Source organism: Mustela lutreola, chromosome 2 (genome assembly GCF_030435805.1).
Source record: "Mustela lutreola isolate mMusLut2 chromosome 2, mMusLut2.pri, whole genome shotgun sequence".
In the NCBI taxonomy this organism is placed as follows: Eukaryota; Metazoa; Chordata; class Mammalia; order Carnivora; family Mustelidae; genus Mustela; species Mustela lutreola.
In genome coordinates, this window is record NC_081291.1 from 116,070,178 (window position 1) to 116,091,961 (window position 21,784).

Here is a 21,784-nt window from a genome sequence, read left to right on the forward strand (position 1 = left end):
CATCTGTGAAGGAGTCATCTGTCGCATTTGTTCACGTCTGAGACCTGAACTTGGGGTTGTAAATGGCACCTGAGCAAGCATTGGCCAGAAGATTGTTCAATCTTTTCAGCAGAAAACAGATGATTGTTTCGCTAATTCTGCCTGGTATCATCACTAAGAATGAACTAAGCTCCTGAAAGTGTTCTAGGGGCAAGCACTAAGTCAGACCTCAATTTTGGTGGGATACCAGGGCAGTGAGGGTGGTTAGCTATTTAATGAGACCTTTGATAGGGTGGAGAGTTGCTGGCAACTCATCTCTCTCCCACCCTTCATGAGAGCTGGACTGGGAGCAGCGATCCTAACTCATAAGGAACAAACAGCCCCCGTGGTGTAGCGTCTTTTAGAGTTTGTCCTTCTACTTTGGGTAAAATGCTCTCACTAAAATGAGTCAGCTCCTAGATGAGACAGAAGAGGCAAACCTGGTTTTATTTTGTTTCATTTTGCTACCCTGTAAGTCACCTTGATTTGAAAAAACTTTGCCCTCTCGGAATCACTTAAGGAATATGCACTTTATTTCCGAACGTTACGCAAGAGCTCTGTGTACTGTTTCATCGGTTTTGGAGAAGTAATTGGCACTTATCTGAAAAGATTGGTTATGAAAACCTACCCTCAGGGGTTGGTCTGTAGGAAAGGCACAGAGCAGACATAAGCACAAAGGTTTCCAGGACTTGTCCTTACACAGTTAGCCTTAGCTAAGGTTGAGGTTTGGGCCATTGTTGTATTTCTTTGCTCTTAAATTTTTTGAAATGCCTTTAAAGCTCAGTATTTCTTACTCAGAGCTGATATTTAGAGCTGCTTGAGGAAGGACTTTTAAAAAGTCAAATATTTAATTTATATGCCTCTGAATAAGAAATATACTTACCAGAGCAGTTTCAAGCCTTTGGTAAGTTAATGTGTACTGTCTCCCAATGTATCTATGGCTGTTTTGTTCCTTTTGGAAACAGATTTCTTCCATGTCTGCAACCCTTGGTATTCTGTCGCACCTGCATTTTTCTGGACAAACCATCCCCTGCAGGAGTTTTAAGGAAGTAGACCCAACACCACAGATATGGGGGAATAAAGACACGGCTAATTAAAAGTGTCAGATGATGACTTCCGACTTGAAAGAGCTTTTCATTGGTTTTAGATGGAAGGCTCTGTGTTTCAGCATTTGGCTTTCCCCCGCATGTGACTCGATATGACTTCCAAGAACCATCCACTGGTGACAAGGGTTACAGAAGGAAAGCATTGTGCTTGCTGTTAATCAGCTATCCTCTCTCTGCCTCCCTCCCCCCCCACCCGGCCCCAACCCTTTTCTGATTGCAGTGGTGCTTCACGCCCCACCTCCAACCAAGATCAAACGGGAGCTGCACAGCCCCTCCTCGGAGCTGTCATCCTGCAGCCACGAGCAGGCTCTCGGTGCTAACTATGGAGAAAAGTGCCTCTACAGCTATTGGTAAGTGGACCCACAGAAGGGCCAGCCGGAAAGGAGACCCCTGGCAGGCTGCTTCAAGGACCCTTAGCAGACACTTAGAGTAGAGCTCAGAGTCGCCTCTCAGGGCGTTGTCGTCCTCTAGATGGGGGCTGGTACAAATGGGGGCCTTTGTGCTGCACATGAAAAGCTAAACTGTGAAACGGGCTCTGTAGGGGAACTGAGCGCAGGGGGTACTGAGCCCTCCTGAGGGAAAGAACCCTGAATACTGAGATATTTGATCTGGGGCTTCTAGGGAGGGAATATATACTTCTTCATGTCTATCATATGTTAATGTGAACTTTAAGCACCAAAGAAGTAATCTTCAAATCAGAATATATGAAAAAGTCCCCGTGCCTGTGCCCTTTACTTAAGAATATCCAGGCCCCAGGAATGAAGCTTTAATTTTAAATCAGTCTTTGCTCTAGAAGATAAACACAGATCTGCCTGGGAAAGGGGGAGAAGAGTCGTTAACTCAAGTGATGTTACGGCAGAAATGTATCTTCCACAGAGAACCTAATTTCTGGGGACGCTGGAATCCTCGGGAGAGGGGGCCAGAAACCCCCCAGGGCACAAACTCTGCCCCCCCAATCCATCCCTACACATGGCATATATGGAGAGTGCTTTTAGAAGGGGGAAAAAGGAAACCGGAAACAGAGGCTAAAATTATCTTTGAGAAGAATCACTAGAAGTGTTAAACAAGTCTCTGTGACGCAGTGTGTTTGTCACTTTTCAGAGGTACAAATATTCCCTCAGGGCTGCCAGCAATTTAACTATGTTAATGCTGTCATTTCCTGGCAATGTGGCCTGCCACCCAGCCTAGCTGTCCTGCCAGACCAGCGACCAGGCTAATGGCTTCATCGTGGCTTAATAGTTCCTTCTCTTTCTGTTTCCAGTGCCTATGATCGGAAGCCTCCCTCTGGGTTCAAGCCATTAACTCCTCCCACCACCCCCCTGTCACCTACCCATCAGAACTCCCTGTTCCCCCCACCCCAGGCAACTCTGCCCACCTCTGCACACGCCCCTGCAGCGGGCCCAGTACCAGGTGTGGGCCCCGCCCCTGCCCCTCACTCGCTTCCTGAACCTGGACCACAGCAGCAAACCTTTGCGGTCCCCCGGCCACCACATCAGCCCCTGCAGATGCCAAAGATGATGCCTGAAAACCAGTATCCATCAGAACAGAGGTGGGTGCTGATCTGGGCTTCTTTCACTGCCTTCATCCCCTCCCTTGTGCCCCACCAGGAGAAAGGAAGCAGTTAGTCATGTTTCCCAGGGACATATATCGTTCTCATGGCATTGAGGCGTCTTGCGAGGTAAGACAAATGACAGGAATGTGACCCATTTATATAGCACCCTGTTCTTGAGGTACTCCAGATGATTTATGAAGTAGATAAAGGAGAGATCGTTAGTACCATCCCCCCATTATGAAGGTAGAAGACTGACAGAACCAGGTTATACAATCTGTTGACCCTCACTGAGGGCTGTGGCTTCTCACTGGATACTCCCTGCTAGCATTAAACCCTGGTTTATGCTACCTACAAATACTTTATTAACATTTTACTCACGTACTAGGGAAGATTGCTAAATTACAAAACATATTATCATTCATCTGATTTTAACATATTTTAACAGGGAATTAACTAAAGACATTTTTGTAATTACCTACTTTGGAGATAGAAATCTTCTGTTTTCACTCCAGGTAGGTCCTGTGTTCAATAAGGAAATTGAGACATCAGGAATAACTTGCCCAGAGTCTTTCATTCATCAAATAAACTAAAGTGGAAAGGGAACCTACTCGAAAAACACCAAACTTAACATCTTAGGTCCCAGCCTTGTAAATTCATTATCTGGGTATTCTAGAATTTTGGTTGCCTGGGGCCTTCCTTTATAAAGGGTGTTCTAGAGACCCATCTTTTTATTTCAAGTCTCTCTAGACATATAGGTAGGGAGTTGTCAGTGATGTTACCAAGGGTCTCAAGATGGTGACTGGTATTTCCTTCCTCACTTTCTTGTTCTGCCCTGCCTGGGTGTAGGGGCCAAGGGGCAGGAGAGGGAGGATATAGGAGTATACCTTCCTCAGGCTTGGTCCAACCCACATACATCCCAGGATTTACTCAGGGGTCACTTTATTTCTAGATGAAACACCAAAAAGAAAGCAGACATTCTTGTTTGATTCTTTTTTTTTTTTTTTTTAAGATTTTATTTATTTATTTGACAGACAGAGATTACAAATAGCCAGAGAGGCAGGCAGAGAGAGGGAGTAGGAAGCAGGCTCCCCGCTGAGCATAGAGCCTGATGCAAGGCTTGATCCCAGGACCCTGGGCAGAGGCTTTAACCCACTGAGCCACCCAGGTGCCCCTCTTGTCTGATTCTGATTCCCTTTCCCCCTTGCTGTGAAAGTCACCATAAAGAACTACATAATTTGGCTGGTTAGTCGTTATTCCCCTAGCGAGGCCAAGAGCCATGAACACCAATGATACATGGGTCCCAAGAGGCAAACACTGACTCAAGTGTCTCAATAGCGGGCCTCGGTTTCAATAGGGAGTTCATCTGAAGGAGATAGCTACCACTGAGCTTTGCCAGTTTATTACCGTGTTAACAGCCTTGCACTTCTTCGGGAGAATTCAGAAATTGGATTTTCATTTGAAAATTCCAGGTTGTATGGGTTTGGGTTTTTTTTGTTTTGGGTTTTTTTTTTTTTTTAAGTTGGCAACTAATTCAAATTGAAAACAACAGCAACACTTTGCAGACTAAACAAAACTTCCTGGGGCAAAATCACTCTGCAAGGCTGCCAGTTTGTGCACTCAGGCCTGGATAGCATTTTTATTTCTAAAGTTTTTTTAGTTTTGTGTTTTTTAAACAGTATCTTCCTGATTTTCTGCAGGGATCATTAATTGAGGAGGGGGGATGAGGGAGGTCATATATTTGGTATTTGAAATACTTAACAAACCTTGTATTTGTTATATCATGTGTAAAGGAAAATTACTTCATGTTCAGTCTCTTTTATTCATAGTTCCCCCTCAATCCTGTTTCTTATCCAGAGGGCTTGTGTAAGGAGAATGTTTGTCCTCTTGCAGCCCTGGCAGACAGGAAGCCTTAGTCTCCATGGTGAAATAGGTTTGTCACCAGGCTACCCAGCCCTCTGTCCCCAAAAGGGGAGGTTTGATCCCTGAAATATAGGAGTATCTGCCCTCAGGTGTCCAGAGAGAGAGAGGCAGGAACCAGAAACCAGGTATTTCTTTTTGGGGAGGATTCCTCCCTGACGTCTGCCTGTGTATCGTAGACTTACTTCCCCTACACTCTACCATTGGGACTGTGGGTCTAGAATAAAAAGACCCCCCACACACTGGGCTGATACAGAGGTCCTTGGGAGAACTGGGGTGAAGGGCAAAGTCCTAAATTGGTAAAATTTAGTCCTAAATTAGGTAAAATCAGTCTTCTACCCTAAGGCACTGTAGCCACCAGGTTGCGAGTGTACAGGAGTTCCCACAGGAGCTCATTAAAAATGCAGATTCCTTCCTTGGCCCCAGATTTTGAGTTGGTGGGTCTGGGGCGTGGCCTGGATATTTTAGTGTCACACTTTGAGAAAACATGATCCAGCTGTTTCTTCTACCCCCATCCTTACTCCAGCCCCCCTTTTTCTTAAGCATCAAATACCCAGTACTCTGAATTTTGTTCTTATTGCCCTTATCGGTTCTCAATGATGGTATCCATGTGATATTTGGGTGATGTAAATTATATCAAAGACATGACAAATTATTTTGCTTATAGATACTGGAGAACACACAGAAAATGAGGCAAACTAAAATCCCTGGTCTGATTTTGTAAAAGTCATAGTAATTGCACTTCTTTAGGAGATCCCAGGACCCTGGGCATCTTGTGTATGATATGATCCTGCATCTTGTGTATGATAACAAGCTTCATAATCCCACCTTTCATAATGATTATGCCTGCCTAAAATGGAGCAGATCATTTTTTTTTGGTAACTGGAGTTTGTTCTTTAATTTATTTTTAAAAGAAAAATTAAATTTTTATTTAATTACAATCTAAGAATATTACTTTAAAAAATAACCCCCTAACAAAATATATGGTATTTTGCAAGATATGAGATATGAAGGAAATACAATCTTTTTTTTTTTTTTTTTAAGATTTTACTTATTTATTTGAGAGAAAGAGCATGAGTGGAGGAGGGGCAGAGGGAGAGAGATAAGCATACTGTCTGATGAGGGGCCCGATCCTAGGAACCTGAGATCATCATCCTTAAGTTGGATGCTTAACCAACTGAGCCACCCAGGCACCTGGGCAAATAGTCTCATTTGAGCTTTTTAACAATCCTCTAACCAAAGCAGAGTAAAAAAACCTATTCCACGGATAAGGGTATCAGGCCTCAGAACAGCTAAGGGACTTCCTAATGGTCACATAGCCAACTATAGGGGCCTACATTTAGAAACAAAGCATGCACTGTTTGTTTTGGTTATGATTTGGTTGGAGGGGGGGAAGGTTGCTAACATTTTCTTAAACTACCAGAACTCTCTCCTTATTTTAAATTACAAAATCCTACTAAATTCCTATTTTACTTGTCTAAACTCATGTTGTGACAGTTACCTTATTTGTATTGCTCACAGTGTGCCTTATTTCTGCAGTTGAATAAACTTTCTGAGGTTTAAAAACCATGACTTAGAACCTTCTTAGCCCAGTATCTTACTTGTCCTCAGTGTATGTTTATTGACAGTGCTAGTAGTTTGCGAGGATTATGCTTTAAACAAATAAAATATAATCTATTCAAAAATACATTCTTAATGTTCCATATAATCTTACTATATAATTTTTCACAACTCATAAGTTATTCTTAGAAGATAAATACTGTGTTTGGAAGCCATGATTTAGATTCGTGATTTCCTCCCCCTCAAGGGGGGGTGGGGACTAACATGTAATTTGGCATGTTGAGACATGTTCCATTTATCCTTAAAGACCAGCTGTTCCTTAAAGAGGAGGCGTGTTTTTTCATTCAGCCATCCCAATCTCAAAAGTTTTTTCATCATGTTGCTTATGATGTTACATGGGCTGAGTGGAGAAATTTAGAAAATGTTCCTATGTTATACCCATCGTACTGGCTAGGTATGATTTTGTCCTTTGTTTTACCATTTCTCATTACATCTCGAGTTGAGGTAGTCCCCCACCATTCAACTGAAGAGGCTCCACTAGGAAATTTTTCATCTAAAAATTTTGGAATACACTGCTCTCTCACTCAGCATCAAGAGGCAGATCTCAAGAAATGACAACATTTAAGACAGTACTTCTGGTGGAAAAATCCTCTGCTTCTTGATGTTCCCCAAGGGATCAGTATTGTCATAGGCTGTCCTGCTGAATTGATAGAATAGAATGTCCCAGAGTCACCAAGAAAGGGTCAGTTATGCGAATTGCCTAACCTGTTCGGGAAAATTCTCCCCCTCAGTGTTTACGATCCAGTCTTCAAAGCTTAAAGGAATGAGCTTACATTTTGTGGAATTGGGGTTAGATCAATAACTATTCATTCCCTAAAGATGCTGTGCAGATTAAGAGATTTAATAAACTCAAGGGTTCTTGTTGTTTCTACTTCCTCCCTTAAAGTCCATCCCCAATAAATTGCTGTTCATTTTTGTCCTTCAGATTTTGTAGTTTTTAGAGAGGGAAGAACCTGACTGTGAGTCATATTTGTAGCCTGGCCTGGAATGAAGTGAATGTGTCTGACGCATCTCCTCTCCACGCACTGCTGTTAATAGCATGTTACGTATGGCAGCACCAATTCACTTTGGGATCCAAAACTGAGTTTCAGAGATGCTTAATGGAACCTTCTTTGACAGACTGGCTGATGTACTTCTAATGGTTAGAGTGGGGGGTGTTTTCGTTTTGAATCTTAAGAGGGATTGTTTTTAGCATTTCACCATGTTTACCCTAGTTATTTTGTTTCTTTGTGTCGAGTTAAAGGAAATTTCCTTCTATTCCTAGTTTACTCAGAGTTTTTAATATGAATGGATATTGAATTTTATCAAACATTTTTTCTGTCTATGGACATCATCAACTGAATTTTCTCCTTCCATTTAATGTAGTGAGTTACCTTGGTTTATATATGAAACCAGCCTTGTATTCATGTGCTAAACCTAACTTACTTGTTATGTGTTACCTTTTCTGCATTGCTGGACTTTTTCTCCAATACATATTGAGGACTTCTGCATCTGTATTTATGATTGAGAATAATGTATAATTTTTTTTCTTATATTATCCTTGTTGGGTGTTAGCACTGAAGTTATTCTCATCAAAGGAGTGGGGGGTGGGGTGTCCTCCTTTTTATGTATACCAGAATAGTTCATGTGAAATTGGAATTCTTTATTCCTTGAATTTTTGGAAGAATTTACCAGTAAAACCATTTGGGCCTGATATTTTCTTTGTGGGCAGATTTTTAATTACCGGTTAAGCATCTTCACTTCTCTGGTCTTGCTCTGAATTTCTATTTAGTTCAGTGAATTTAGTAAATTACTTTTTCTGGGAATTTTTCCATTTTGTCTGAGTTTTAAAATTAATTGCCATAAAAACTCTAGTTAGTCCTTGGCAGACAATATCATTTGTCTTTTCAACAAATTGACATCGGTTTTGCTCATCCTCTCTATGAGATGTTTTCTTTTTCATTGATTTCTCCCTGCTCTTACTAAAATCTTTTATTCTTTCTACTTCCTTGTTTTGGTTTTCTTTTCTTTGGTTTGATTCACTCGTTACTTTTTTAGCTTTTTTTTCTGTATAGTATAACATGTAAGCAAATAAAACTTCTCCTAAGGCTGGGGTCACCAGATACTCCATTTGTCTCAGGTCATCACTTATGGTTTATGGCTAATCGAAGTCATTGCTCGTAGCTTTCCTTTTGACTCCCCCAAATGTCCTGCTTTATACAATCAGTTACTTGATTTCCCTACCCAAGTCCTGCTTTAGCTGCATCCCTGAAGTTCTGCTTTAAATTAAAATTCTGATTTGATTTAAAACCTCAGTTCTAAGTGTTTTCTATTTTTTCTCTCAATCCTGCAGTTCTTTAAAAATATAGTTCTTAATTTCCAAACATATGGGAGTTTTCTAGCTGTCTGGACTATATGATTTTTATTTAAATATCATCAAGAGAGTATTTAAAAGTAGTTACAGAAACAGTATAGGCTCTGGAGTTGGGCCTGGGATTGAATCCCACCTCTGCTACTTCCTATCTGCATGACCTCAGGCAGGCACTTAACTTTGTCTAAGCTTTGGTTTCTTTGTCTGAAAACGGTAGAAGGGTAGTTACTTGCCACATAGAATCATCGGGCGGATTAAATGACATCATACTGGCACAGAGAAGGGGCTCAGTAAATGCTAGCTCTTGTGACACTGTTTAAAGATAGTTTTCACATTCCATAAAGGAATCTTCCTAAAATGATGCAGATACCACAGCTTAGAAACTTCTGTTGCTTCATTGGTTAAGGGTAAGTTCTTACCGTGTGAAGCTCCCTTTATCCCTAATCTTTTCATCATCAGATGCATTAGTGTTGTACATATAAAGCTAACACTCTCACCACCTGATATTCTGAGGACATCCTGTATTTCCATCCCCATCCTTCTTTCTGTGTTTGATGTTAGGAAATCAGACAAACATCTAGGCCTTTAAAGGACATATTTTGTTCCTCATCTATCAATGTTTTATCACAGTTTAGATGGGCCAAATTTGAGTTGCGGCAGTGCTGACAGACCTCGCAGAGCCTTGAGAGCTTTTTCAGAGTTCTGTGGTGTGCTTTTAGGGAGTGTTCGAGTTTTGTTTTGTAACAGCATCTGGCTCTTGGTATATGGCAGGAAAGTAAACGTTAGTATGAAATAAATGTGAATAAAAATCAGCATTTTTATTCTGAGAGAGTAGATAGCGGGTAGGCAACTAGTGGACTCTTTTTATGTGTGCGTGATAGTTTTCTCCCGATTCTTTAAGATCTCCCTGTACAGTTGTGTAGCTTCTGAATTTTGCTTGTTGGGTGGAGGGGAGGTGGGGGAGGATTTGGGACAGTTGACAGTGGTGTTTGAAAGTCATATAAGGTGGGGCACCTGGGTGGCTCAGTGGGTTAAGCCTCTGCCTTTGGCTCAGATCATGATCTCAGGGTCCTGGGATCAAGTCCCGCATTGGGCGCTCTGCTTGGCAGGGAGCCTGCTTCCTCCTCTCTCTCTCTGCCTACTCGTGATCTCTGTCTGTCAAATAAATTAAGAATTTAAAAAAATATTGTTTAAAAAAAATAAGGAAGAAAGTAATGTAAGGAAAACTTAACAGTTAGCCGGGCCCTGTTTCATGCATTAGCTTTTGTAATCTTTACAACAAGACTTTGGATGGGTATCCTGGTCATCCTTACTTTACTGTCAAGGAAAATGAAGCTCAGAGCAGTTACATAACTCACCCAAGGTCACACAGCCAGTAAGTGGTAAAGATTGGATTTCAGCCCGGAATCTTCTGCCTTCACGGCCATAGCCTCTTATCCGGCTCTGCTGCTTCCCTGTTCTACCTTCTCTTAGCCTTAATGGAAACATTAAGGACATGGTGTTGGTTTCCTGGCCGATTTTATGTCTCATCTCCCAGCTGACCTCTGGACCATAGCTACTTTACCTGGTACCCATAGCCACTGTGTAGCCTTCATCAAATCCACACTTTTCTCCTTTCGTCCTCCAAGCATTGTGTTTACTCTGTGTGTTGGCAGCAGAAACCGAAAAGGAAATGCAGAAAAAGCATCTAACGGTTTTCATAACGTAAACCAAATGTTGGTAGCGTGGGTGAGCTCTTGGGAGGAAAGGCGCTATATAAATCTGACAAATAAATAAATAACTGGTTCTTTAAATAAACTGGCACCGAAAGAGCCTTCATCCGTCACCTATTGGATTGAAGCTCACTCAAAAGTCAGAAATCTTTTGCTCCCTAGCTGTGAGTTCACTACGGCCACCACGGAGGAGTTCTGCTGGGATGGCGGTGTGGGAGGGAGAAGGGAGGGGGGTGAGCCGGAGAAGGGGCTTGTGAGGAACCAAGCAGCTCCTCCACTGAACATGATTGCCTGCCTCAGTAAACAGGAGGCATCCTCGTCAGAGCTGTATTATATATACAACACGTTCTTAGATACTTCAAAAGGATTGCGGAAAGGGGAAGGGGGTTCAAATGAAGGTCAGTGAGTAAAGTTCACAGAATGTATTTTGAGGACAAGAACGGAATTACTTTACTAATCTCTGAGAATAAAACCCATTATCAGCAGCAAGCTCTGAGAGACTCTTTCTCCAAATATGTTGGTTTTGTGACCTACCCTTAAGATCTCCTTTGCCATGCCACTCCCTCAAAACAAACCAGGACTGAACCATCCCAATTATAGACTCTCTCCTGCAGATCCCAGGCCTCTAAGCTCCATGCACCCTTGTAGTGGGGCTTAGGGGAGGGACAGGGGCTGCTGGCTGGTACCCATATGGAAGTACCTTTTCCTAAAGGGGCCACACCAGGCCGACTCTAGAGTTTCATTCTGGAAGGTGAGAAGCTAGGCACCCGGAGGAAGTGAAGGACTTGGGCCTGCCAGCTGCAGAGGCTCTGGTTACAGAACTAAGCGGTTCTGTGCCCTCTCAGAGCCATCAAAGGAAGTGATTTGTGGAGGTCACCTTTGAAGGTGCTAAGATGGTGGCGGAGGGAAGAGCGTGTGGAAGATGGGTGCCTTTGTTCCTGTTCCTTCCTGCCGGTGTAAGGCTTGGTACTTTATAAAAATAAGGCCTTGAGAATATCTTCGTCTTTCTTTTCTGCCCACTTCTTCAGAATTCTCTTCAAAAATTCAGGTTTGCAGTGTGCTGCTGCTGCCTGTATTCTAAATGTCAAGCCTAAACCCGGGTTTCAAATTTACACTTCTTCAAAGACCATGGAAGGGTTTCCTTAAATAACAGCAACCTTGAAAATCCGCATTCCTGATGAAGTTCCACTGTAATGCATTCAGCACCACAGGGAAAGGCTCTCAGCCCACCGAACCTTCTACAGTTGGTACAACTTGTGTAATACATTGACCAGGCAGATTCCGAGGCCTTTGGTGTCTGGGATAAAAGAATGAGCGTATGTAAAATTGTTTGGTGATCTTCATGTTAGGGCATGATCTTACGGTGCTGCTTTTGGTAAGGTAGTATAGATTCCCACAGAGGGAGTGCCGTGCTAAACCCCGATCTAAACAATGTTTTATCTGCATCCAAATCTCTTCAGTTAAAGATTTTAAATCTTGATATTCTAGAAATCTGTTGGCCACCTGTTGCCACAGATTGATTCAAATCAAATTCAAATTATTTTATGAAAACTATTCATAGGAGTCAAGCTATAATTAGAGTAAGACCTTAATATTACAGGATTCTATTGTTGATTTTAAAAAAGCTATTGGAATTTGCTGTTGTGAACAGGTTATTTCTGAACCTGAACCTTAGCTCTTGATTTCTGCCTGAGGGCATATATTCACAAATGCTTTTCTTTATACACAGAGATCAGTGCCTTACGCGTATTGCCTGGATGGAGACCTCACCTTGACGGTTACCATCTCTGACTTCTAAACCCATCCTCCTAAAGTCTGGTAGTGCTTACAGCCGTGGTGCAAACTGTGCTTTGTAGGCAGGATTTTTATTTCGTCATTCCAGTAACATTATGATGCAGAATACACCCCCATGTTACAGACAAGGAAACTGAAGCCAAGAAAATTTACCGTCTATCACTTTCCCTTTCACTATACTGCCCTTCCAACAGAGAAAGGGCAGTTGGCACACTTGAGAATTTTTCTGACAGCTCAAGAATATTAATGCTACTCAGTTAATAACAAAAGGCTTTTATCACGCTGTCTTATCATAAAATAGTGTGTATTTATTAAACTGTAGATGAGCAAAAAAAGAAAATCCTCTAATATCATAACCAACCAAAGATAAGCAGTATTCACATTTATATAAGTATGCAGATCTCTCCAAGGTTTGTATGACACCATACTTTTTTCATAATTTTTATTTTTGCAAAATTTGATGCTCTTTGGAACTATTTCACAATACGTCAAAAATATCTTTCCAGGTTCTTACATATTTGTGTATTATATCATATTCGATTGTTGCTTTCAACTCAGTCGCTGTATCACAATGTGCTTAGCCAGTTTCCTTGTTGGAGGCTTGCACTGGTGGCTGTGCTTGTAGCTAGATCTCATCATATCTATGATTTCAGTGCTTTTTGTGAACCAGGCACAGTTCTGTTAACCACCTGTTCATCCTCCCAAGTATCCAGAACAAACCCTTCTCTCTTAGTACTTTTTTGATTACTGATGAAATTGAACTGCTTTTTTGTTGACAATCATTAGTATTTCTTCTTTATATATGTCTGTTACCAATTTTTTTCTACTGGGATAGTCATTCTCTACTGATTTTTAAAAACTGCTTGTTGTCAACAGTATTAACATTGCTGTACCTATTAGAGACTTTTCCCCAGCTTGTTTGGTTTTTGTTTATGATGTTTTCTGTTAGAAACATTCTCCTCAGTTTGTTTTCTTTTGATTTTGTTTCTGATGTCTTTTGACCTGTAGAAATTTATACAATGAGGAATATCCATATTTATCTTGACGATTTCCATTGTTGGTATGATGCATAGAAAGCTTTTCTCTCACTCCAAGATCTTATGTTTCCACATATATTTTCCCTGCCATTAAGGTTTCACATTGAGGGGCTCCTGGGTGTCTCAGTGGGTTAAGCCTCTGCATTTGGCTCAGGTCATGATCTCAGAGTCCTGGGATCAAGCCCCGCATTGAGCTCTGCTCAGCAGCGAGCCTGCTTCCCCCTCTCTCTGTCTGCCTCTCTGCCTACTTATAATTTCTCTCTGTCAAATAAATAAATAAAATCTTTTTAAAAAAAGTTTCACATTGAAATCTTTAATCCATTTGAAATTTATTTTGACATGTGGTATAAAACAGGGGCCTAACTCCCCGCGCCCCCCCCCACACCAATTTGAAATGTTAACTTTAACAAGTAGTAAATTTTGGAATATACCTCAGTTTTTTACTTCCCTTTTAATTCCTTTGTTATGCCTATCTTTCATTCCTTGTATTGCTGTTTTCATTAATGCAGTTTTAGAAAATTTGTGAATATCTAATATATCATCATTTCTTTTCAAAAATTATTTAATATTTTAAATAAAATTTAGAATCATTTTATCAAGTTGATTGGGAAGTCATTGCTTTAAAAAATAATTGTTAACAAAAGAATAGCTTCAAAGTCCTAAATATTTTCTCTTTAATTAAATTTTCATTCTTTTCCTCAGAAAATAGTTTTACGGCTTTATTCTTATATGGCCTGCACATTTCTTGATTATTCCTAGAGATTTTCTGTTTTTTATTACTATTATGAATGGGTTTCTTAAATTACATTTTCTAACTGGTCAATCTGTACTCTTTGGTCTTTAAAATTTAATTCTATCTACAGGTAAAAGAAGGAATGAAGTAGTAAATATATGTATATGTTAGTCGTATTTGCAAAAATAAGTGGTCGTATATATTTAGACACATAATCTGGCCCAACTGTACAGGTGGACTGGGTGAGATAAATGTGCGAGGGAAACAAAGGCTATGGGTCATTGCTTTGATTGTTTTTTTTTTCTTGCCATTCCCTGACTCAAGAGGTCTGAACTATGCCATGTAATTTGGGGAAGAGGCTAAAATGTTCAGAAATAAGCATTAATAAGTGCTTTGCAAATAATTTCATTTATCTGAACTTCTAATTCCTATGCTAAATCGAGGAGGCGTATATCATGTTCTTAGTTAAAAACTGTAACTACTTTCTTCTTACAGATTTCAGAGACAACTGTCTGAACCCTGCCACCCCTTCCCTCCTCAATCAGGAGTTCCTGGAGATACTCGCCCCAATTACCACCGGCAAATGTCAGAACCTATTGTCCCTGCAGCTCCTCCGCCCCCTCAGGGATTCAAACAAGAATACCATGATCCACTCTATGAACATGGGGTCCCAGGCATGCCAGGCCCCCCAGCACATGGGTTCCAGTCACCAATGGGAATCAAGCAGGAGCCCCGGGATTACTGCGTTGATTCAGGTTAGCATAAAATCATGCCATTCCTTTCTTTGTTCTCTCATTTATCTGTCTGGCTGTTATTGTCTTCTGTGTGTGCAGCTTTAGGGAATAGCTTTACTAAAAATCACCCTCAAAGAACTTAGGAGCTAGTAAAGCAGACTTGTGTATGCACAACTGAGTATAAAACCAAACAGAAAAGCCATCCCATGGTAGGAAGAGCAGTAGGCGTTGAGAGGTGGTGGGGAGGACACCTCTGAATCCAAGCCTAAAGATCCAGTCATGGTGATGCCCTTTTTTAAGATCTTAGAATCCCTGGGCCTAGGAAATATCATTTCTGCATTTTAGTCCTTGCCCCTAGCCTTATGGCTTTCCTTTTGAATATAGTAGACTCACCAACTCCCAATATGGGCATAAAGAAGTGAGTCTACACGTAGGATGGAATTCTTTCTATTCTTGAAATGAACGGTATTTTGAGAAAGCACCTGGTATGTCATGACTATATGGGGTGCTGGGTACACCATGGAGAAGGCTGTCTTGTTGATTGCTTCATGGGATTCACTGCCCTATTGCATTGCTTTCACCTGGGAAAGTTCCTGGTGTCCTTCAGAGGCTGGTGGTGTACACAGGGAGAGGACACCTGTTGTCTGTTTGTGGGTTACCTCTTGTCTAGAAATGTAAGCACATCAAGAAGTTTAAGCTGTACTTGGGGGCTCTCCCCCTCCCCACCACCACACACACTCATTCACTAACTATGTATCTTCTAGGCCCGGCATATAAAGTGACATCATTAGGGGAAAGAAGAGTTGGAATTTTGCAGTTTGCACATTTTGAAACTGTTTCCTCCTCTTCTTTTCCTCTTCTTTCAGAAATTACTTAAACTTCTTCAGTCTTCTTTTGCAGTTGGTGCCAAAGGAATTTGAGGGTGGTAGGTAGGCTTTCAGCCTTTTCCATGGGTGCTTTTCTTGAAGAACCTGAGGGAGCAGTGGGGCAGTACGTATTTGAACGACTTTTGCAAATGGAATAGGATATACAGTTTGCTCTTGACCTTCTGGGAGATAGTATATAGATTGCTCAATTCAGGCAGAAATGGATTATGGGAAAGGCTGGGAAGTAGACAGAAGGGAGACATCTGTTGCTTTAGGATATTAAAAAAAATTACCAAGTGTATGTATAGGTAGTGATAGCTTGTAAAATTCCCACTGGCACTCCTGAAGGCTTTGGTGTATTTTTCTCAGGAACAGGCGTGACCAGCAACATTTTTCCTTTGGGATTGACATTTTAATCCATCCTGGCGAGCTTTTCACCCCACCCCACTCCCTTAAAGCAAGACACTCAGCAGATGTTAACATATCTGCAATTCGTGTCCTGCATGGGCACAACTCAGCCTACCAGCCTTCCTCTCGGTGGACATCTTGGTAACCTGATGCTCGAAGAAGAGCTCGCTTGAGCACAGGTTTCATTCCAACACTTCCAACATGGGGAAATGTACGTGCAAATGGCAGGTTTCCCCGCTTCCCTCCTGCCAGCTCTTGTACTGGCTTCCTAACCTCAAATACCCAAATCTTTTTGGTCCAGAAAACACCCTCATCCATTGGAGCAGAATTGGATATGACTATCAGCTGTAAAGGGGAGCAAATTGGGAAATATCTAAAGCACCCCTCATCCCAGTCTAACCCCTAGAGCCCCTGAGTCAGTAGAAACAGAAGGCCAAGCTTGGCCTTTTGAAAGCCAAGTTTCTTTTTCTACCATTAACCCTCTCCCCAGAGTTGGTGCTAACTAATTTCTAAGATGAACAAGTTATGAGAATAAAGCATTATTTTTTCCTACTCACTCTTTTGATGAGGAGCCAAGAGTCCTACTTTCAAATGGTGGGTGATGGTGTTGCCCATGTTGTCTGTTAGGGTGACAACTCTCTCCCAGGTCAAGACAAGAAAGACATGACCTGGGAGCAGGAGACTGTCCAGGGCTGCAGGTCAAGAGATGTGCTGACTCACCTGCAGAAACTACTGACAGAGTGTATGTCTGTTTTTCTTTCAGAAGTGCCTAACTGCCAGTCGTCCTACATCAGAGGGGGATATTTCTCCAGCAGCCATGAAGGTAAGTAACTTCTAAAAAAAAGAATATTCAAGCAAGCTGAAAATTGTTCAGCTTCCATGCTGAGATTTGGGATCATAGATAAGTTAAACCTTTCTAGAGTCATGAAAATGAGAACTCATTGACAGTAACCTTCAGTCATTCTTCGGCATGGTCCTGAAAGCAGTGAGGGCCACCATCATTTTCAATAGTAATGACTCTAACTTTTCAGAGTTCATGAGATGATATGAAGAAAAAATAAACCAATAAACCAAATAAAATTTCCATCTAAGGAGGTGTATCTAGCGATATATAACATTACCAGCCTGAATGAGCACTTGGGAACTGTGTGACAACTTGAGATGGTAGGTTTAGGACTTCTTCTCTGAACACTGAAACAGGGAAAGGTTGTTTTTTTTTTTCTTAGAACATTTTCCCCAGAAGTAGGTCTTGTCTTTTGTCATATACATCTCTTCTTAAATACCCAGAGACATGTGATTCCCCAAAGCCATGGCATCAGCTTTACCTGGGATCTGTTGGAAAGGCAGGTTCTTGGGAAACCCCCTCCACCTACTGCCTCAGAGGCTCCAGGGGCCCAGCACTCCGTGTGGTGACATGCCTTCCACGTGGTCCTGATGCTCGCTCTGGTTTGAGAACTATTATAGCACTGGGAGTTGCAGCTCTGGCTGCACATTAGAATCAGCTGGGAGCTTTCAAAACTTTTGGTGTCTGGGCTTCACCCAGAACAAGTAAATCAGAAATTCTGGGGTGTGTCTTAGGCATTGGTTCTTTTTAAAGGTCCCCAGGTGATTCCAATGTGTATCCAAGGAGGACTGCAAAGCTAATGGGACAGTACTAGGAAGCACCTGCTCATTTGTGTCATGATTGGTTCACAAGCATGCTCTCTATGGGGAGCTGCTTCCCACTGACCTGGAGAGAGATGAGAGTCTCTCTCTTGTGGAGTTGCACTGGGTGCGCAAGAATAGTGCCCGAAAATATTCGGAGTGCGTGCCCAGCCCTGGGAAAGAAGGGCTGTCTACTGGACCTCTGACTGCGATCGATCAGCACAGCTGTGCGAGGCTCTCTTCCAGGTTCCTGAATGTTTCTGCGGCAGCAATTGATGTCTGCAGCAGGCAAACTGGGAGGGGGTAGGGGAAGAGAGGGAGGAAAACATTTAGCATAATTACAACATTTAGGAAGGAGCATGCTCTTAAAGGAAATATTTTTAGTAAAGCATTGGGCTGCTTACTACACACAGAATATCTGGCGAGTTTGTGTGTTTTCCCCCTACTCTCTTCCATTCCTCTCCCTGACCCCCCACGCAGCAGAGAAACTAGTTTCAAAGAGACCTGCATTCTTAATTGCTCTAAATTACTGTGATGTGGCTTCTCCTTCCTTCTTCTAGAGGCTTGACCACAGATGCCAGTTAGTGAAACAAGTGTTTCTGATTGGCATCTGTGATTACTAAGATAGCCATCCTGCCTTAGCATTCGTTCACCTGGAATCTCTGCACAGCGGGTGAATCTTTCATTTCCACTGGGCTCCTCAAATAGGTTCTTCCTTCCTGCCACCTTTGAGTGGTGGGATGGTTGTGGCCACAACTGCTGTAACTGCTGGGGCAAATTCAACTGACTTAATTTCACATAAGCCAACAACATCTTGCAGATGTTTAAAGACCTCGTGGGGCAGCGACTAGAAACCGCAGATACACTGAAATGACACTCACGGCAGGCCCTCATCTGATTGGTTTGAAAGCCAAACCTAGAATTTCATTTAGGTTTACCTTTTTTCCCCTGTATACAGTGAATGTATTATCCTTCCAGATAATACAAGTTTGACAGATGTGTAAATTTCGAAGAGTTTCCTTATAATGGCTTTATAATAAGGCCATTAAAACATCACTGGAGTATCAGAATCCAGAGGAAGTCAGGAAATTTATAGCTTCCTGGCAGCCATGGCAGAAAGAGAGAGAGAAAGGAAAGAAAGAAAAGAAAGGGGAAAATAGAAAGAAAGGAGGGAGAGAGAGAGAGAAAGGAAGGAAAGAAGGCAGAAAGAAGGAAAGAAAGAAAGGGAGGGAGAAGGAAGAAACATGAGGAGGGATTATGTAATACTTATTGATAATAGAAAGTGTAACAGTTTGTCATAAAAGTCAGTTTCCTGGTACCAGATTGGAAAATAAATTTATCATAGGATTCACTGAAACCCTGACTTAAAAGCAAGTGTTGTGTTCTTAAATCTTTTTTTAATGGAGATTCTTTCATATTTATTCAAATATTTGTTGAGCATTTATTATGTACAAGGCGATGTGATATTACGAAGATATTCAAGACATGTTCTTTATCCTCAAGGAATTTAGAACCCATGACAGAGACTATATGAGATAAAGTTCTCACATTATCCAGTTAATTTCTTTTTTGGGGAGTGGGTGAGGGAGACAGAGAATCTTCAGGCCCAGTTTCACAACCCTGAGATCATGACCTGAGCTGAAATGAAGAGTTGGACACTTAACCGACTGAGCCACTCAGGCCCTCCTACTGTTAATTTCTTAATAGTACTCATCACAATGTACGGTTACTATCTTAATCTTTTTAACTATCATTTATTGTACACTTATGTGCCAGGCACTACTCTTGACACCGAGGTATAAAGATAAACAGATCAACGTAACAGAGTATATGTTAATAACCCATATTCTCACACAGCCAATTCTCATACAATTAACATCCTCCCCTGTCTGCAAATGAGGAAGCTGGAGCGCAGAGAGGTCACACAGTGAATCCAGGTCCGTCAGTCCGGCTCCATGGCCCACACTCTATAATGCTCCCCACTACCCCAAGTCTCACTTTTCTTTCCCAATAGTCTCATGTTTTGGGGATACAAGCTGCATGAGAGCAAGCACCAAGTCTCTGTTCTTGTTACCCACCCTCTTCTAGCACAGTGCCTGGCATAAATATTTATTGGATTAAATAATAAATGTCAATAAAATATACTAATAAATAAATGTCAGTAAAATAGACTTCCTTTGATATCGTGCGGCAAACCAAGAAATAGTGCTTCGGGCTGAGAAAATAAAAATGAATAGCACACACCCTAAGATAATCTCAGTCTCTTCCAAGGTGGGCAGTGCTTTCCCACTCCCAGGCCTTTTAAACACAGCACTGGTCCTGCCAAGAAGAACTTGATCTTCTTGGCCGATTGTGAAGAAAGAACAGATTATTTCCTGGCGTCTTTACCCGTGAACTTTTCAAGTCCTAGCAAATCCTTCTCAAAATCTCATGCTAGTCATTCACCGCAGCGCAGGTTCGTGGCATCTCCCCACCGCACACCTGCTATGCACACACCCGACACACGCACACCCCCCTGTACTGCCCACCCAGCTGGACAGAGCAGGGCACATGGCTGAGTTCATGGGAGCTGCCAGGACTCTCTGCTGAGGAGTGTGCTGGAAGGGAGCAGGGCTGGCATGCTCACCCCTGAGAAACAGGCGTGGCCACAGGGAGGGATGTGGTCCCATCAAGCCTATTAACTGACTTTGATTTGAACCGCTGATCTCGTCAGGGTGCCTGGTGACGTGACTGGGTGGTCAGCACAGAAGGCACACATTCTGGATTGAGAGTGCTGGCCATCCTTCCCTCTCCTTGACCTCTTTCACTTTTTGCCCTCCCTTCCTTTCATTTACACTTACACGTGTTGAGCCCATCAGTTCCCCTTTTTTGACCTCTGGTTAACTCTACGATGAGCAAGTTTTTATTGCTAGGAAGTCTCTTCAGATTTCTTCCATTATGTCTGGTGATAATACTTCCAGCTTGCTTTTAAATTTATTGCTGGTCACAATCCTCCACAGGCCCAAGTCTTTACTCATTTTGGCATCGTTGTCCACCCTCCAAGCTCTTTCATAATTGAATGAGGTACATGGGCAGCCTCGACAAGTCCTGGGAAAGGTTGAAATTAATATTTGCTAAAAGGAAAATGGTAAGACTATGTACAGATCAACCAAATCCTCCCAGGTAGGCCCACTGAAATAGATGAGTTGTCTTTTCAGATATAAAAGCTCAGTCACGGCAACACTGACCTGTACAGACCTTATAACAAGATGTGAAGGAACTTACTGGTGACTCAGCACTTCTCTGAAGTCTTAGCTCGAGTAGGAGGAATCGATGCTTCTCTGACTGAGGCATCAGAACACCAATGCCTAAGTCCTTCTGAAGCCCTGTCAGATTGAGTCTGGCAAACATATGGCAATTAGTAGGGCTTAGGACCCGAAATAGCAGAATTCCATTTTAGTCCTTAAAACCAGAGTTTTAGTAGGATACAGATAGAATTTGTTAAGCAACATGTTCATTCTTTTTAAATTTTTTTTCAGGTTTTTCATATGAAAAAGATCCCCGGTTGTACTTTGACGACACTTGTGTTGTTCCTGAGAGACTGGAAGGTAAGTAGCTCCTCCAGTTTGTTGCTAAGCCAGAATGTCAGCGATATCAGAGCCCCTCAATCTTGTGAACGCCAGGTTGGCATTCACAAATCCTTCATGCCCAAATTGTCCAAGAAACCTAAGACTAAACTATTGCACGTATATCCTCATCCCAAATAGGCAAAGTCAAACAAGAGCCCACCATGTATCGGGAGGGGCCCCCTTACCAGAGGCGAGGTTCTCTTCAGCTGTGGCAGTTCCTGGTTACCCTGCTTGATGACCCGGCCAATGCCCACTTCATTGCCTGGACGGGCCGTGGCATGGAGTTTAAGCTGATAGAACCTGAGGAGGTAAGCACCAGTGCCGGGCTTGGATGATGTTTGATTGGTTGATGATGACAACAATGATGATGATGATGTCTGCTCTTGTTCAGTTCTCAGTGGAAGCTTCTTGCTGTGTTAAGGATGCTTTTCTCATTCAGATTCTGACCCGGCCAGTGGATTTGGCAGTTCTCTTCCTGTTACTAGGACAAGTTACAATTCAGGGACAGGCAAAGTTCTCCACTGTAGAAAACACAAGAAGTATTAGTAATATGTCTGTAAAATCGGAAGAGTGCGGCCACGAAGACTTGCATCCAGAGAGCATCTGTTTTCCATATCGAAAAGTCTTTTTCAAGTGCTGTTTCGGTGATACCAATATGTTGGTGATACCAACTTGTATTGGTGTG

At 42.1% G+C, this 21,784-nt stretch overlaps 1 protein-coding gene across 1 annotated transcript in view; it reads left to right on the plus strand.

Moving 5' to 3' along the window:
• Positions 1 to 21,784, plus strand: part of ETV5 (ETS variant transcription factor 5) — a 58,143-nt gene that overhangs the window by 26,091 nt on the left and 10,268 nt on the right. The window contains exons 6-11 of the mRNA XM_059163211.1: positions 1,345 to 1,474; positions 2,386 to 2,673; positions 14,335 to 14,594; positions 16,611 to 16,670; positions 21,010 to 21,078; positions 21,238 to 21,407. Of these exons, the coding sequence (XP_059019194.1) occupies positions 1,345 to 1,474; positions 2,386 to 2,673; positions 14,335 to 14,594; positions 16,611 to 16,670; positions 21,010 to 21,078; positions 21,238 to 21,407 (977 nt within the window). The remainder of the gene's footprint in view (positions 1 to 1,344; positions 1,475 to 2,385; positions 2,674 to 14,334; positions 14,595 to 16,610; positions 16,671 to 21,009; positions 21,079 to 21,237; positions 21,408 to 21,784) is intronic.